This window comes from Mus caroli, unplaced genomic scaffold (assembly GCF_978045245.1).
Source record: "Mus caroli unplaced genomic scaffold, Mus_caroli_1 scaffold_11, whole genome shotgun sequence".
Classification (NCBI taxonomy): Eukaryota; Metazoa; Chordata; class Mammalia; order Rodentia; family Muridae; genus Mus; species Mus caroli.
The window spans coordinates 38208372-38226856 of NW_028227266.1; the positions used below are offsets into that span (position 1 = coordinate 38208372).

At 47.1% G+C, this 18485-nt stretch overlaps 1 protein-coding gene across 10 annotated transcripts in view; it reads right to left on the bottom strand.

Annotated features, from left to right (window-relative positions):
* Nucleotides 1-18485, bottom strand: part of Gramd1b (GRAM domain containing 1B) — a 180844-nt gene that overhangs the window by 78857 nt on the left and 83502 nt on the right. Inside the window, exon 1 of one of the 10 annotated variants that reach the window (XM_085844543.1) lies at nt 3057-3076. The exons of 8 other annotated variants lie outside the window; for them this stretch is intronic. Coding sequence is in view for 1 of the 2 variants with exons in the window: in XM_029482067.2 (XP_029337927.1) it covers nt 2553-2575 (23 nt within the window). In the remaining variant the exon portion in view is untranslated. Of the gene's footprint in view, nt 1-2552; nt 3006-3056; nt 3077-18485 lie in introns of those variants that run through there. One more of the 10 variants, XM_029482067.2, reaches the window with a different exon arrangement.

Sequence of the window (18485 nt, forward strand, 5' to 3'; positions counted from 1 at the left end):
TATGACTCTAGGCCTCAATCTCCCTAGCTCCAACACAGAATAGACATTTTGTCAACACAGAGCACATACTTCGTTGGGATACAGTACAAATCGAACCAGAGAACTTTACTACAATCTTCAAAGTCCAGTTAAATGACCTAATAAGACATCAGAGTAGGGAAGGGCAGTATAGTGAGGTCTTACGTACAGAGAAAGTAGGCGGATTGCTACAACCTGACCCTACAGCAAACCCTAACACATACACAAACTGATTTCTTAGCGTATGTCTTAACCCCTGTCTCAGCTTCCTGGTCTGTAAAACGAGGGGTCATAGTTGTAGTTCTGCATGGCCCGTGCTAATATATGCAAAGTACTTAATGGAGCTTGACACAGAGTAAATTCCAATAAGTGGTAGAGCACTGCTTACTTCAATTAGGAGCATAAGTACCCCCATTTCTCTGTCACCTTTACACAGGAGGAATCCTAGAAGTGTTCCTAGAGATGACTCCAAACATTCGAAAGCCTGCTAACCCCATCCTCATCCAGAGGCACTTAGTACTTCCCAGGTCATCATCTTGCCTCTTGGGAACAGGGTACACCTAACATGGAATGGCAAAGGGAGCCAGCCACTTCTTGCCCCCCCAAACAGCCACAATACAACTGCAAAGAGGGGACACAGTGGACTATTGTGTCTATCATTCATGAGACAGAAGGTCACGATCGAACAGCATCATCCAGACTGGCGTAAATGACAGAAATATCCCCGGATTCTGTTCATCCGAAGGAGACAAGGTTGGGCAATTACAGCTCCCAGCTGAGCACTGCTCTCCTTGTTGAAATGCAGCAAGAGATACTCACGACAGATTTCAAAGGCAAACATCTCTGCATGTCCCTGAGGGACCAAGCCGGGCTGAGCCAAGAAGCGCCTGTGTTAAAGTGATGTCTCATCTGAATGACAGTCAGAGTACCTAGGTCCCAAGTTGAGTCTGCTGACAACAGGGAAAGGAAGGCGCTGAGTGACTTTGATAAAAAGCCCAGGGTCTTTGTGCCTCCGGAAGTACCTGCGCTTTTCTGAGATGCCTGGGTTTACTCTGCTAAGGAATGAGCGCAGCTCTGACCACCCATGTGGGCCTAGAATCACTGATGACAAGAGACAGTGTACCACACGGTGGGACAGACAAACCCCCCCAAGAAAGCAAGGGCAAGGATAGCTGTAGGGCTGGGACTTCCTTGTCTCAAACTCAGAGAAGAGGCTTCAGCACAAGGACCCAGCCCCCTAGCACCTAATGTTAAGAGAAGCAACTCAATGCTCAGCGGTCGGTCCCCGGTTGTCACCAGGTCAAGAGCTTGCAGTTATTATGAGCTAATCTTGCAGAACTCAGCTCTGCTCTCTCCGTCCTTCTCAAGGCCCTCTAAAGAATGCTTGCAGCAGGAGAGCTACACTTTGCTGAGGCTGGGGGCTGGGGGTTGGGTAGGGGGTTTCTAGAAAACCAGTAGTGACCTGCAGCCAAGCTAAGACTCCTTGGTTAAAGTGCTTGAGCCTATGCCTGACTCTAAAGATAAACCTGCCACCTACAGAAATGGACTCCCCTACCCCCCAGCCAGCTTGGGCAGCAGGTACTCAATGAAGGTAGGCTGCATTCCTGCAGAGCGCTTCCCCAAGCTCTCCTCCTCCTCCTCCTCCCTCCACCCTCTTCAAGGAGTTAAAGCGCCCTCCCTCCCTAACCCCGGGAGCTTTCTCCCTTTCTCCTCCTAGGCAGCTGCACAGGCCACCCTGCGGGGGTACCAGATTCCTGGTAGGACAAAGTTTTCCTAACAAAAGACAAAAAATCTGCAGTTTCTTTCTCAAGCAGACAAAAAAAAAAAAAAAAAAAAAAAAAGGCAGTTCCCCCACCCATCTGGTCCTCAGTGGATCAAAGGAGAAGAGGGAACAGTAAGGGTTTTATTTTTAAAATAGAAGGTAAAAATACACTGCCTACGGCTGCAGCTAGAACACAACTATCCCCACACACTGCAAAGCAGAAGTTCTTCTCAGGCCCCAGTATTAATCGCAGCAAGAGTCAAACACTTGCAAAGCCCCAAGGCACATGTCCACTCTTCCTTAGCTGGGCATCCTAGAAGATGGGGCCCAGTCCCTATCACTCTCTCCACAGGGAGAGGCCTCCCAGAGAGGTCAGAGGCTGCCTCAGCTGTGACTACCCCCCAGTGATGACAAGGAAAATGCTCCCCGGGAGACAGTCAAGGCCCCCAGCCCAGAACAAGTGCAAGATGAAGGAAAGCATCTTTGTATAAAGTTCCATCTCTGTGTACAATCACCCGACCCCTCAAAGCTGGAGGCTCTGTTCAGCTTCTATGAGATTCAACTTCTACAAACCCCTGACCGCAGAGAACATGCCGGGAGAAAACACAGCCCTGTGGGTGCTAGCTGAGCCAGGTACTCCAACTTCAGGGTTTGACAGCTTGCTACACACCCAGTGAGACAGGCCTGTCTCAAGGAGACCTCTGAAGAGAGCTGGCAGAACACACAGGTGAAGAAAGATGGGAGAGGTCACACTTATCCATCCTCCACTTACCAGGAGAGCTTGAATCCTTTCATTAGTACAGTCACGAGAATCCACTGACCGTGTCCTTTGCATCCCTGTCACAGCTCTGGAGGTCCCAGGACATAGTGGAAAAGATGACGAAGTCCCAAAAGAACAGAATCCCATGTAATGTGACTTGAATGAGAGAGAGAGAGAGAGAGAGAGAGAGAGAGAGAGAGAGAGAGAGAGAGAGAGAGAGGTCCTACTGCTTCTATTCCCACTGCCCTTCTCCCAGTTCTCAGCTGGGCTCAGAGGCCAAGGGCAGCTTGGGCAAATCCAGCCCCAGGCTGGAGCCGGCTGCCCTGGGTGTTGCCGCCACTGCCAGTCTCTGATGAGGATGGGTACTCTGGTAAGCCTGAACTGAGCGAACCCTGGAGTTGCATCCACAGTCCAGGCTGGCCGCCAGCCACCCACCCTCACCTCCTACCGGCAGTGAGCAGCCTAGGGGAGGAAAGGCAAGGAGGGCCGGCCGGCCGGGAGAATCAGAGCACCGACCTAGCAGAACCTGCACTCTCCTCCCCCCAGGCGGCAGCTCCATGTAATCTCCTAATCGATGCAGTACCCAAGCAAAGCACCGCCAGCCACTTCCGCCCATTTAAAGACACAGCACATGTTTTGTCCCAGAATGGGACAGATCACCAGGGATGACAGGGATCGGTGTGCTGCACACGGGGGTGGGGGTGGGAATGCGGTACCAGGAAGGAAGAGGCAAGGGGCAAACAACTCAGCAGAGGGATAGAGTCACAGGCCCCCAACCATATTACCCAGGTGAGTTAATAGGTCACACAGTTGGCAGGGAAGGGGTCCTGAACAACCTCAGGATTCCTCAGCTGAGCATACCTGAAAATCCTAGCTAGTGTATGGCTGCTCAAGACCACCTTAGGTAGAACTGTCCGGTCCTGATGGAGCAAGCTGGGGCAGCCAGCAGGCTCTGAGCTCCCAAGCAGTTAGTTCTGAGCACAGAGAACTCACAGTTCTCTTCCCCTACTGGGGACATTGCCCACATGACCAGGGCATGTGGTGAGCAGCTCTGAGTGGCAAAGCAGGCTTTCAGTCACCTGAAGTCGGGAATCCTGTCAAGGTGGCCCCAACAGCCTGTCCTGACTTAAGACTTAGTCAACTCATCCTCACCAACCCAAGCTGCAAACAGACTTAGGCACTCCAGGAACAACACTAAGTGAGAGGGGGAAAAATGTGGACTCTGAATCTTAAGTGAGGGAATGCCTGTAACTCCCCAAATCAACTCTGGTTGGAGGTTCTCACATCAACCACTTCTCTGGCTGTACCTCTCGGACCTTCCTGGCCTTCCCCCTATTATCCATTATCTGGGTCAGTAATGTGAATGGGTGGAAGAGAACAAAGAGGAGATTAATTATGAAATAGCAACCTTCAGCTGACCCATAATAAGCCTTTCCACTAAAACTGGCCCGGAACACTCTAAAGCCATGCCTGAGCTAAAAACAAATCACCCAAGCTCGACTTTCTAAGGTAACGCTCTTATCGAACCCAGGCATGCAATCCCACTGCAGACTGTCATGGGGCATGCACTGCTATGACCCACTGCCCTCCTTCTATTGGCCACCCCCAGGAAGGCAGGGAACAGACACTTCCTCCCACTCAGTGTAGTGCTGCCCTGAATAGGAGGTCTTTTAGCGGGAGGTGGCTTGTTAGTAAGTACTTCCTTAATATGACTTTAAACTAACGCCCGAATCATTGATATGTCCCTCTGGCATTTGACTAACACAGAAGAAACACTCTCTAGGACCCTGATCTAGGATCCCTTTCAGGGATATGATAGCCAAAGACCCATGACTGGTAGAATTCCTTTCCACGCACAGCCCCATGCCAGGTGATGTCCAAATGCCACCAGGACTTCTGAAAACATCGCCAATTGTGTTTTTAAGGATCCTTGGGCCTGTATCCAGGCCATACACTCAGCACAGGGATGGATGAGGTATACCAGATTCCCAAGGTACACTGAATTGCCTTCATGGCTTGGTAATGTGATCCGAATTCCCATGATCCAGCCTCCAGGCTAATGTCCTCTATATAGATGCAAATCTTCTCATTGGTCCTATTTTTCCAATCATGGGGACATTACAATACGAGACCAGAGGACCCCAAACATACTCTCTAAAAACACATCTCTGGAAAAGTTTAAGTTCTTTGGTCTTTGGCCATCAGCTACTTCGGGAAAATCCATAGAAACCCTATTTTACAGCTATGAACAAGGGTCTGTGGAAGGCCTGTGGTGGCAGCTGGAGAGCTAGGTGTGGTAGGTGCACACTTGTGACTGTGCATGCACACACTGAGGTATTTGCCAGGGTTGTGTCTCAGACAGTACAACTGAGCAATAACAAGGGTAGGATCTTGGTATCCCTGATGCCAAGCAGTCAGGAAGATGCAACTTTAGGATATAAATATAATCGAGTCAAACTTCAAGCCCAATCTCTATGCATGTTTATTTAAAAAAACAAAAGTCTCAGGGCAAGGACATGGCTCCATGGAGACAGAAACAAAGAACCTTCTGCCCAAGCAGAAGAACCTCTAGAACAGATGTTCATATTGGAATCCATGTGCTGGGGGTTGGGGGGTGGGCATGGGGGGATGGAGGCAAGCAGATCCCTGAGTTTGCTGGCCAGATCACCAATCAGTGAGCTTCAGGCCCAATGAGAGGAACTGCTTCAAAAACTGCAGCAGAAAATGACAGAGGAAGACCCTGAACATATGGTTTCACATATGAATTCCAGAAAAGCATGCAAGAACGCAAATGCATGCATACACACACACATACACATCTTTTCTCTCAGATGTGCTGGCTTAAAAGAGCTCATTTAGGCCAAGACATAAAAGAAAGCCAATAAGGAGAAAAAGGTCTAAGCAAAGGCGACCTCTTCATTACTGAGAATGCTAAGTGCCTGTGTGTGTGTGTGTGTGTGTGTGTGAGAGAGAGAGAGAGAGAGAGAGAGAGAGAGAGAGAGAGAGAGAGAGAGAGAGAGAGAGAGGAGCCCAGTGGGATGGGTGACAGTCGCCCCATGGATTCCCATTGCTTGTGGATCATGGAATTTTCCTTCTGCTCTAGAAACCAATGCTGTGCTTTTCAGTCCATAAAGAATCCAAACACTGCTGACAAGACATGGAACACGGCACATCCCTGATATAAATTAATCATGGAGACCTTGAGAGATAGATAAATGCCCATCTTGTGGACTTGCCTGCATTTTCTTCTCACAGACAACACTGTGTACTCTGAGGGCAGTTCCCTCCCTGGGAAATGGAGCACTCTGGTACAAGTTCTAAGAAGGAGCACATACCTTCCCCAGATGCCGCCTGCCTCTCCACAGGCTGGCTGCCCCGCAACATTCATGTTTCAGGAAGGGCATAAATTATTTTAGAGAAGACTAGGCTCTGTAGACTCCCTTATCTTGCAAGAGGAACACACAGACTAGAAAACTGAAAGCCAAAAGAAAATTATTTTAAAATGCCTGTGGTACTGGCAAAACCCAAAAAGTTAGGAATATATAAAGTTCAAACATTTAGTGATGGCAGAAACGAACGATCCTGGCCTTCAATTTTCATGGCCTCAACGCACAGAGAGAAACTGGAAAAGCCCATTAGGAGTGAGGTTTCCCTGCTTGGCTTCACCTCACCTTCCTGGTACAGCAGGTGCCCCCCCCCCCCCGTTTGGCCACATCTCATCCTAATGATGCCTTTCTTAGGATTCACAGCAGTCCTAAACCTCGACCTGCAACAAAGGACGACAACGACCACAACAACAGCAACAACAAAAGGTCCTCAAAGTGATCCTATCAACTCATCTCTCCTACGCACACACGAACGCATGCACACACACACACACACAAACACACACACACACCCTGCCACCCAGCCAAAGAAAAGAACTATACACTTAAAACGACCAACTTCTAGTCATTAAAAGGAACATTGGGGAAAGGAGGACACAAATGTTTTGCCAGGAGAAAAATTCATGCAACAAATACAGAGAAAAGGACTGTTTGAACATTTACTAAAAATTCCCCAAAAATCCATGAGGAAGAAACATAAGAGAAATAGGCAAAAAGTTGGAATGCAGCTTTCAGAAAAGAAAATAATAAACATATGAATCCCTTACAAGGATTTGGGAAAATATAAATTCGGAACATTAACATAGTGCTACTTCAGACCCAACTGACAGGTCAAAATTTATTTTTATTTATTTTATTTGTTTGTTTGCTTGCTTATTTGTTTATCTATTTTAAGACAGGGTCTCACTATGTCACTCTGGCTGTCCTGGAACCCATTTGGTAGCCCACGATGACCTCAAACTATGAATAGAGATTACCCTGCCTCTGCCTCCTGAGTGCTGGGATTAAAATGTATGCCACTGGGCCTGGCTGGCCAAAATTTTGACATCAAACAATATCAAGTATTGAGAAAGAGCTAGTGGAAGGGCATATTGACTCAACTCCTAAATGACAGGAAAGGGTTGAACAAGTATATCCCTATCCCATAAATACTATGGGTCATTTTACTACACTGACATAGGTAAATTATGTGAGGGTAAATACACGGCATGTAATAATGAAAACCTTGCCTGAAAAGTATTTTCAAACAGAACGCTATACAGCATTGGAGATGCACAGTACTGTAGTACACAACAAAGCGGATAAACCTCAGAAAAAAATACTAAACCAGAAAGGAAGTCAATGAAGATCTTTATACGTTCGTCTGTAAACATACAAAGAATACATAAAACTCATATCTGCACAATAAAAAACTAATCCTAAACCTTGATGTTGAAAAGAGGAACAAGCAACAAAGAGAACAGCAAGTCCTCCACAAAGGTGGTCAAGAAAATAGCAAGTCCTCCACAAAGTTGGTCAAGAGAATAGCAAGTCCTCCACAAAGTTGGTCAAGAGAATGATGTGAGAACAGCAAGTCCTTCATAAAGTTGATCAACAGAATGATGCTAGTGGACAGAACGTCACTTACTCTTCTTTATGCTTTATGCCTAATTTGCATTTTGTCCTTTTTTCTCCCCAAATCAGACTGTGACAATGAGACGTGTTTTTTCCTGTTTGTCATTGAGTATTTTAAATATTCTCTTTTAAATATCCTCTTGTATTTATGTCTCTGTAAATACCCTACTTGATGCTTAGGTTAACAGAGTAACCAGAGGCCACTGCCAAATCCATCTTCTCTGATATGAGACAAGGTCTGACCATGACAGTGTTTTTATAATATTTGTTTTTCAGTACTTGTTTGGGGCTGTGGCTCACAGATACCCATTGGATCAACGTACAGTTGGTTTGTGTTATGCTAAGTTTCCTGGGGTGATTCTTTTAAACTTTACTGAGTTAAAAAGTTTATTTCACCTGCCTTTATTTTTTTTTTTTTGAATGTGGTTTTTTTGTTTTTGTTTTTGTTTTGTTTTTGTTTTTGTTTTGTTGGGGGGATTTTTTTTTGGTCTTGGCCTCCTCCAAATTCCTGGCGCTGTTTACTGTCTTACCCTACAAAAACAATGACTGAAGTTTCTTGCCTCATTCAAAATAGGGACTGGAAAGGTAACAGAGGTCACCATTCAACTGAAACAGATGACCTCTGCATACCCAAGACTCTTGGCCCAAGCAAGTCCAGAAACTGTAAACTCAAGAGTCAGGGTCCACACAAGGATTTGGCCAAGGAGAATAACTCAAGGGAGAATTCAGAACTTCTGACTTCACCTCCCCGTGGGGGTTCTTCCCCAAAAACACAGGCTTGGGCCTCCTCCCGACCTTGCTAAGTCACTCCAAGCAAATAGCTCTGTATCTGGAGCAGAAAATGGATGGCCAGATCCCTGAGGCTCTCCTTGTATCTCTGAGTTCTCGGACTCTGGCCACAGTTCCTCTACCCATTCCTTCCCTGGGGCAGCAGAGCTAGCTAGCTGTAGCAGCATCGCAGTCAGAGTGGCATGCCTCTAGTTGCTGGCAAAACTGGGGCAGAGCGGTGCTGCAGTCACACGCTGGGGAATCAAAGCTCCAAGCTCAGGCAGGAGAGTCATCAGGCACCCGAGAGTGTTATATTTAAGGAGCTTTTTTTTTTTTGGAGGTCAGGAAGCAAGCAAGAGAGGCGCTTTGGGGGGAGGGCACAGCCTCCCAAACACTCCACTGCAACAACAAGCCTCCTCATCACCCCCTAGCCAGAATCCTCTTCCAAACTCCAAATTGCAGTCAATGGAGGCTGTGTGAGGGGCCGGCAGATGGCCAGGGCTGCACTGATCAGGTGCTCCCTGCCACTTCCCTGTCCTTCCCCTTCCCTCCTCCTCCCTGTCTCAGCACTCACCACTCCCCACCCTCTGCCACTATTAGTCACTGGCTCTGGGGTGACAGTGTGGGCTGTAGGCATTGGCCTTGCCTTATGGTCTGTCCATCTGTGTCAGCTCTCAGCCTGGAGCCTCCGGAGCACCCCCTTGTCCTTAGTACCCTTGGTGCCCACCCCAGCCCTCTAGCCCCACCACTCAGGGAGTGGGTGCCTTGCAGGAGGCTAGGAGACGTTGATAGACATATGGGCAAAGTAAGTCAGGCTTTTTGTGTCTGTTTCCTTCTGCCTCTGTGACCCTAAGGACTCACATAAGGTCTTGAAGTTGAATTTTTTTTTCAGAAAAGGGACAAAATCACTTCCATCTCTGCTCCCCCTTTCACAATCTGTTAATCCAGAATGCTCCTTCAGGCAACAACAGCAGGATCAGTGCCAAAACCAGATTCCAATCAACTCTAGCTTCCATCCTGCCCCCAGGAAAGGGAAAACAGGACAGGGATGCCAAGGGCAGGCAATACACCACTCCAGAATATTAAGTGGAGACCACATACTTATTGTCTTATGAACCTCATGGTGACCCAGGAAAGAGTCTTAAATATTAAACAGTTAAACAGGAAAGGGTTAACATTTGTTAACGGAAGAAACCAGAGTTTGGTGATGTCCAGTTCTTTTCATAACATCACCAGCCACCACTCACTCCTGGATGAGTGGCACATCATGCCCTCTGCCTCACATGTCCAGCATCCAGGACTCTACCAAACTTGGATACAACATTCCCAGAAAAGGCTGCCTGTTTACAGAACATGCTCAGACTTCACTCCCTCAAACAATGAAACACAACAACCATTTAGATAATGTTTACATTGCGCTAGGCACTATAAGTAGCCTAGATATGACTTAATATGAATACATGTTATATACAAGCAAGTCACTTTACACAAGAGACTTGGACCCTGGTAGATTTTAGAAGCAGGGTAGCTAACATGGGACCAGGCTCCTGAGCAAGTTCAAGAAAAGCTGTTGTGAAAGTTTAAATGAGAAGGGCCGCTCTAGGCTCATGGATTTGAACATTTGGTCCCCAGTTGGTGAGACTGTTTGGGAAGGATTAGGGGGTGTGGCCTTGTTAGAAGAGGTGTGTCATGGGGTGGACTTTGAGCTTTTAAAATCCTACACCATTCCCAGTTAGCTCTTCTTCTCTGCCTTTTCTTTCTGCTTCATACTTGCAGATCAGAAGTAAAAGATCTTAGTTGCTGCTCCAGCACCCTGCCTTCCTGCCTGCCTGCCTGCCTGCCTGCCTGCCTGTGGCCATGTTCCCCTTCACAATGATCATAGACTTTAACCCTTTGGAAATGTAAGCAAGCTCCTAATAAACTCTTTATTTATTAGTTGTTTTGGGCATGGTGTCTCCTCACAGAAGTAGAAAAATAACTAAGACAGTGGTCATTGGTAAAAATGGGAAAAGCTAAACGACAAAGGGATACCTAGGAACACAGGACCTCTGCCCTCTCTAGCCTAGGACCCTCCATTGCCTGGTGGCACAGAGACGATCAGCTACACTCATGCTGGCTGAGAACCCAGCTAAACTTCTCTTTCTTTTTCCTGCTCTTAACATACCTGGTGTTTTGTTTTGTTTGCTTTAGTTTTGGTTTTTTTTAAGACAAGGAAGACATTACTCTGTAGCCCAGGCTGGCCTTGAGGTTATCTTCCTACCTCTGCTTCCTGAGTACTGACATAAAAGGGTAAGGGTGACACCCAGCTAGGTAGTCTCCTTCCAAAGAAACTGGCTTGATGGACACAAGAATGTCCCTGGTTCTGTCAGAGGAACTCTCAAAGAGGACAGCCTTCATGCCATGCCTAAGAAGATCCATCCCATCTTCTCATCCCCTTCCAAAACCACTCCCACTTCCCGAAGGCCCACCTGTTGCCTCAAGATTGGTTTATCTGCATGCCAAACACATCCTCATGTCTTGTCTCAGAAGAACTCTTCTCCCCACAGACAGAAGGGCAGCTCCAAGAAGGCTGAAGACTGATCGTCAGACTAACCACAGAAATCCTACCCCACCACCAAAGAAAGAGACAATGGCCTCCCTTCAGCATTGTAACTATACACACAGCAGAGACACAAGTGTCGCATGCCACAAGGAAGGACGGGGCAGGTTTCTAATGGCCCTGCTGCTCCTCTAGGCTCCAGGTGAATCATGGATAGAAGTCAGGCAGGGCCTCACAGACTCTGATTCCCTGGAGAGGGAACACCTATCCACCCACCCACAGCAGCTGCTGCTTGCTCTCCTACCCATGTGAGCAGTTCTCCTTTTTAATTAAGCTACATGAGTACTGCCATGGGGGTCAGGGGAGGTGGGAGGGCAAGAATGACAGATGAATTGAGTGTTGCTCATTTCCACAGTCAAAGTCTCCTGGCCAAGGAGATAGCGAAAGAATCTCTTGTTGGCAAAGAAGTGGCATGTTCCTAAAACCATCCTTGAGGAGGCATGTTCTCAACTGACCCTGTTATGGAATATAATGCAGTGGGCAGGCACCTGTCGGACCCATGCCAAGGGATGCTCCTTGTGTAATTACACATTAACAGATCTGGTACAAAGGGGCTTCCTGGGGGAAGGGAGAGGAGTGAGGACCTGGAGAAAAGGGCAGGGACTGATGAATGGACATGTAGACAGGCAGACAGACAGGAACAGAGCCATGAGGTTAGAGAAGAGGAGACCACAGAGAAGGAAAGAAGAGGATGAGAGAGAAGTGATAAAGGTGGGAGAGAGGGTGGGAGCAAGGGGAAGAGTGAGAGCTGGGATGGCGGGCAGTCCTTTTATATCCAGCCCACATCTGGTATATGATGACCTTAAGTTGTTGCTAGGTCTCTGGGAGGAGCCTGATAGAATTGCCTGTAAGCTAACAGACCCCAGACTCGCCTTAGTTCTAGGTGAATATACCATGGTTTAGCAACCGGATTCTAGAATCAGACTTCAGTCTAAATCCACACCTCACAGCCATGCCCTTAAGGAAGTATGCTTATTTCTCTAAGCCTCAGACCCATCACTAACTCAAAAGGGCAATGACAGCAGCAGAGGCACCAGGCAGTCAGAAGTTTATAATGTACATGAAGCAAGTAAGTGATGAACGCATTCTAACCTCCAAGGAGATTTCTACCCAGCGTCTACAGATCCACCACGATGTACTAGAAGAGCCAACTGCTCCTGCACTACTTCTTGCACATGCCTCTACCTTTTCCAAGTTTTTCCTATTATACTATTCTTATGGACCTGTATTGCCTTAAACAATACAAGAGATCAACTATTTACAAAGCATTCCCACGGAATTAAGTATTTATCAGGAACCTAGATATCTTTGTGTCTTTTCTGTGTGTGGCATTTATTAGGTCCATATTCACTGAATGGACACTATACTCATGACCCAGGCTTAGTGTAACATTGCAAAGACAGGCCCAATGGCCTCATTGGACTTTAACTTTTAAAAGGATAAGACATTAACCAAATAACAGAGTTTAAAACAATAGTTCCCAGGGAGAGGCCTATCTAATCAAGATATCTCACTTCTGGCTTTCAAAGTGAACACAGTTTGTAAACATTTCGCTCATTTATCAGCTGACGAGTCATGGTGGGAGGCTCAGCTACCCTACACAGAGTCAGCTTGTGACAATTATTTCTTGATTGGTCTGGTCTTTATTTGAGAGCACTGGCCCAAAAATGGTACCCAGTATTTGATGTCATCCTTTACTGAGATAGGCACTTCCTACTTGCATGGCAGGTCCAAAACTGTGCTGCTAATGTGTACTGTTGCCATCACTGCCAAGAAATACAAGCTTTTTGGGGTAGAGCAGGCTGCACTGAATGAGTGTGGATTTTGACTTACTTTCTACCTTCAGGATATTTTCTTATTTTGCACAGGATTGAGAAGGCAGCAGTGGCGTGTGTTGGGGGCTGTGAGAATCACCTAAGGGTTCTGATACTAGAAACAGTCTTTCAACATCCCAAAAGACATTAGACCAGCCTACTACAAGGAAGTTAATAGTTCTACTTCCTTTGTCTTGTGGTTAACACTCATAATAAATGAACCTATAGCCTCTTAGATTATGCCACTGGTCATATTTGATGGCTCAGGGGCACCCAGAGGCTGGTACGGATCATGATATAGGTTTGGCTTGGTTTGAGACAGGGTCTGCCCTGTCATCTTCAAATTCAGAAATCCTCCTGCCTTTGCCTCCCAAGTGCTGGGATTAAAGGCATCCACCCTATATCTGGTCCCCATGATGAAGGTTGTGCATGGATCCATGGTGAGCTTGGGAATAGTTAGAGCAACACAGTAAATTTCAAAAGGATCAATATATTTATTTAATTTTCAACAGGACCTCCTTTTTAATTTCATGTTAAATTGTTTTTTTAAATGTAAGTAGGAGCAGTGGTCATTTTATGGAAGTGGTCATTTAGTATGGTTACCCTTCTTGGATTAAAGAAAAAAAAACATTTGGAAATGTCTCCCTCTGGAAAAGGGGCACTGTGACTCCGAGGCTTCGTGATCAGCTACAGGTGACTTGAGAATTGAGATGGGGGTCTTCTGAAGGTCTCTGTCCTTCAATGTCATGTGGGTCACAGAGGTTACCAATGAGACGTGAGTGCTTTAAGAATGCCTTGGAGATATGTTGATGACACCCAAGTTTCTATGGGCATCTACAACCACTCCCTTGACCTCAGACACAGACTTCCATTGTTCCTAGACAGCTTAACCTAGATGGCTCATGGCACTCAAATTGTCTCACTCCAGGTCTACGCCTCCTGACTCCAACCTGATGTAATACCTCAATGGATGGCAGCATCATTATCAAGTCACTGAGAGATGGAGACCTCACCTTTATATTCCTTCCCTCTCAGCTCCCATTTATTAGACTGTAAGTCCAGTCAGTCCTAGGTCCAAACTATGGCTAAAGTTTCTCTTCTACCACCATTTGTTACCCATCAGTTCTCCTCTTTCTATCTGCTGCTGCACTCTCTCCAATTTGGTCTTTACCTTTAATCTACCAAACATTAATGAGTAGTAGATCTTTTCCTGTGGAAAGCAAAAGATGTCAGAGCATCTGTAAACTTAAAAACAAACAAACAAACAAAAGCATAAAAACTCAATGGGCAATAGGAGTGCACACTTTTAATCCCAGCATTCAGTAGGCACAGGCAGGTGGACTTCTATGAGTTCAAGGCCCACCTGCTCTACAGAGTGAGCTCCAGGACAGCCAGGGCTGCAGAGAGAAACCCTATCTCAATATAAAAAAACAAATAAACAAACAAACAAACACCATAAATCTCAGTGCTCAAGGAGTTCCTGACCTAATATAGGAAGACCAACATGTTAAAAAATAAAATTAAATTAAATAAAAATAAAAATAAAAATAATAAAAATAAAATGAGCCAGGCATGATGGTTCATGCCTTTAATCCTAGCAATGGATAAACTGAGGCAGGGAGATTATTTTGAATTTAAGGCTAGTCTGAGTTTCATCCTGATATCCTGGGCTATCCTATGAAACCCTACCTCAAAAGAACAGTTTATTGATATGTAAATATAATATCAAAAGCTGGAGCGAAATACAGAAACTATCCTGTCTGTCTACCAGGAAGTGGGAGGGTCTGGCTCCTAAGCAGGTCTGATGATAGCTCAGAGTTCTTATCCCCAGCATTTTTGGCTATCTCAGTATCTTATGAGGCTCTCAGCACATTTCTATTCTGTGCTTGTATTTCTCATTTTGTCTTTGGCCTTGACTTCTACACACTAGCTAAATCCCAAGCACGGAGACACCTGCTTGCGGTCTCCCTCTGCTGTTGAGAAGGTCTCCATGAGCAGCTGCCATCAGTGACCATCCACCCAAACCCAGCAATGTCCTTGAATCTCCAAGGCAGCTCTGTGGTGTGGATGTCCTTACTGACAAAGAAACAGACCAGCAGAGGCCAAGGTAACTCACTCAAGCTCACAGAGAGAGAGGATGGTCATGCTAGAATCTGAACTCAGAATCGTGTACCTCCAGTCACAGCTCTCCCCTTGCCCACTGTCTCATTTTCCTGACCACCTCCTTCCCAGCCCGCCAAATCAGAAAGTACTTCTGTGTTCCCCCAGGGATAGTCATTTCTCTTCTGGCCCTCATTGCCTTGTTTTTTTGCTTTGTTTAGGTTTTGGTTTTGTTTATTGTTGTTGCTGTTGTTTCAGCTTTTACAACAGGGTTTCTCTATTATGTAGGTCTGACTGTTCTGGAATTCTCTGTATAGACCAGACCAGCCTCAAATTCACAGAGATCCACCTGCCTCTGCTTCCCCAAGTACTGAGATTGAAAGTGTGCACCAATAAGCTCAGCTGACTGTCATTATCTTGAGCTGCCATAACCTGTTTCTTACCTGCCTTCCCCCAAAGCTGATGAGCGCCCGCCCACATGGCATGTGCTATTCTTCTCTGAACCCCCATACCTGGCTCTGCTGCCCCATCAATGGCATTTACGACACCTCCACTGAACGAAGGATTCAAAAATGCTTCTAGTCTCTGTTCTCAAGAGATCAAAAACTGTCTGAATGCAAGCTATCCTTCATATACCTTCACAGATTAAAACCTGAGATACCTCAATCTTAAACTGGAACCTTGAAGAAACAAAACGGGCAGGGTCGTGAGAATAGAATCTCAGAATCCAGACTCCCGGAAGTGAAGCCACGCCTCCAAGCCCTCCTCCAGGAAATGAATGGAATCAAATAAGGATGCTGTCATCAGGACTGACCACACCTCCTCAAAAAAAAAAAGGCTATTTCTTTCTGTAGCAACGTAGTTCAGTGTGTTAGGGCTGGGGGAATATGTGAAAACAGTAACTCAGAAATAAAGCAGGGCGGGCTAAGGTAAGAGGGGGCATTTACGTGTATTTAGACCCGTGAATCACAATATGAATTTTTACTCAGCTATTCGCGGGCTTTTTATATTCTCATGGGTCCAGGGCATCCAGCCATAACATAGTCTCTTTGAATCTGGGCTTCGGGCTTTCTACCTGGCCTATACAACCAACCTCTTTATGAAAGCATCTTGAATCAGCTCAAGATTCCTCAGCTTAGAGTTATAAGCTTTCTGCAGAACTGATGGAAACCACAGGTGACATCTTCATAAAGCCACATAGGTTATACTGTGTCAAGTTCTGCCTAAGAGTGCGGGAGGTTCATGGGCCTTGGACTATAAAGCCAATTCATGGCTTGGTGATTCACAAGCCAGATGGAAGATGCCTGAAATAACTGTTCAAAGAGCTTGGATCAGAGAGGGTTAAAGAAGTCCTCGGATTGAATACTCTCAGTTCCAGCAACTTTGTGGTCCAGAACCTGAGAGCAAACGCTAACCTCAGGAATGATCCAACTGGAGTTCTGGTTCTACAGCAGTGAACAGAGATGACCTGAGACCTAGACTAAGGTATAGAATGGCCTAAGGAGAACAGGGCTGTGTAGGCTTCCACCCCTACATGCCAATACAGACACAACATGACCATATCTCTCCAAACTCACTCCAGAACTCCCCAGTGCCCCCAAGGCCACGCCTTGCCTAGACTTTACCCTACCATCATGCCATAAAGCCGGAAGGTGGATGACAAACCACTTACAGGTTCAAGAGCTAGATCACTGGCTCAGCATCACACAAGTCAGGGACAGCAGCATCCCAACCAGACAGCACACTGCATACAGCAAACACTTTTGGATCCAAACACAGCACAGATGCCTGCCCCTATAACAGCCAATGCACAGCACCTTGCTGGACATCCCATATATTTGTTGGTTATTTAAGTATTCGTGAAAGTACGAAGGCAGAGAAGCAGTCCTGGGTAATCTGTTCTCATTTGAGTTCTTTCCCTTGCTCTTCTTCAAGTGTGCGTCAGATCTCATCTGATGTAAACCACAGATAAATGTCATTCTCACCTTCATATAGGCTAAAAGGTGAAAGCTCAGAGAGGTTAAGTAACTTCCTTCCAATCACACAGCACAGAGGAATGGAAGAATCACTCAAGTTGATGATTCCAAGAGAACCTGCCCAGACAGTTCTGCTTGCAGCACCCTGGCTGATTGGGCCACCTTTCTCACACTCTCTTCCATTCACATCACAGGGAACCCAACCTGCTCCAGAAGTCTGAGCCTCTTCGAGTCTTCCACCTCTGTGAGAATGGAGACTCGGCCATCTGGCCAAACAGCAAGGCCCCCAGTAAAGGCCAAACTACAGGTGTCTCCTTGTACACAGGACAGGGGTTGGGGAGGAGCTGTTGAGACTTGCCTCCTCCAGTGCCCCATCTACTACCAACGGCTCAGGCTCCTTGTTTGGAAAAATACACAGAAAAGCAAAATTCTAATTGCCAGTAGCGTCCAGAATAATAACAGTATTCAACAGCGCCCTCTGGTGTGTCCAAGGCCATAGGTACAGCATCCCACCTTTACCCTGCAGAGGCTCAGACCAGCCAGTCATTGGAGCTCCTAGGAGTTCGGGGAGGGACATCGCCTGTCACTCAGGCACCAAGGTCTCACCAGCTCCAAGGCCAATGTCTGCTGCAGGATGAGCTGTCTCCATTCCTAAGGCTGTCCAGTCCATAACCTCCTACCTAGCCCATACACAGCAGCAAGGGAAAGAACACAGAAGTTGAGAGACAGCATTAGGATGAGCCCATGGAGCAGGAGAATCGGGAAGAGGCAGAGGAGGAAGACAGAGAACAGGGGAGCCAAAGGCAGTTAGGATGAAGATAAACAGAAAGCTGAGCAATAGCTAAAGAAAAAGACAGAAATGGAAAGTGAGTCCAGGCAAATGCCCTAGGCGTGACCACATTCCTATTCTCCTCCAGCCACAGGCTCAGATATGTGGATAAGAGGTGGCCGGTGTGCTGAGTAGCACGAGACACACCCTCCCATCTCCTGAGGTCATTTCCTTCTCCTGACACAGTGAGTGCTGGGCTGAGGGAGAGGAGGGGAGAAAAAGTGAACCAAAGGCGGAACTCGCAGAGCGAAACCACTTACGCACAGTGCGGCCGGCAGCATTTCCATCCTACCTTTGCCGTCGCCACGTCGGCCGGATCCATGACCCCGGCTTGGCCTGAGGAGCAGAGCACCATCCAGGGAGAAAAGGCAGAGTCACAAATGTCCACCCAGAAAGAGGACACCACCCCCTCTGGAAGGAAGGCCAGGAGAATGAGAACTGCTTCCACTCTCCAGAGGGGCCCCCTGGTACCTCCTCAGTTGGTAATGGAGGAAAACATCCGGGGGTTCCCAGCCAGTTGGGGAAGCGGGCGGTCAATGTCCCCACAAATACCCATGAGGCCCAGTCAGTCCATCTCCCCTCCCCTCGTACTTGGTCTCAGAAGGGCAGTGTGGGTCTCCCCAGGCTCCCCCTGCTGGGGGAGAAGGATGCAGAATGGAGGCCTTGCCCCATCACTGCCCCATCACTGGTAGGTACCCAGAGATGAGGACAAGGCGCACATGTGGACAGAGGCTGCTGGAAGGTGCTGAACCAGTGCTGGCTCACAAGGCAGGGCGAAGGTTTGGGTTGGAGGGGGCAGGTGTTAAGGTGCAGGCACTCGGAAGCAGGGGTTGGTTCTGTGCGAGGAGGAGCTGGAGGC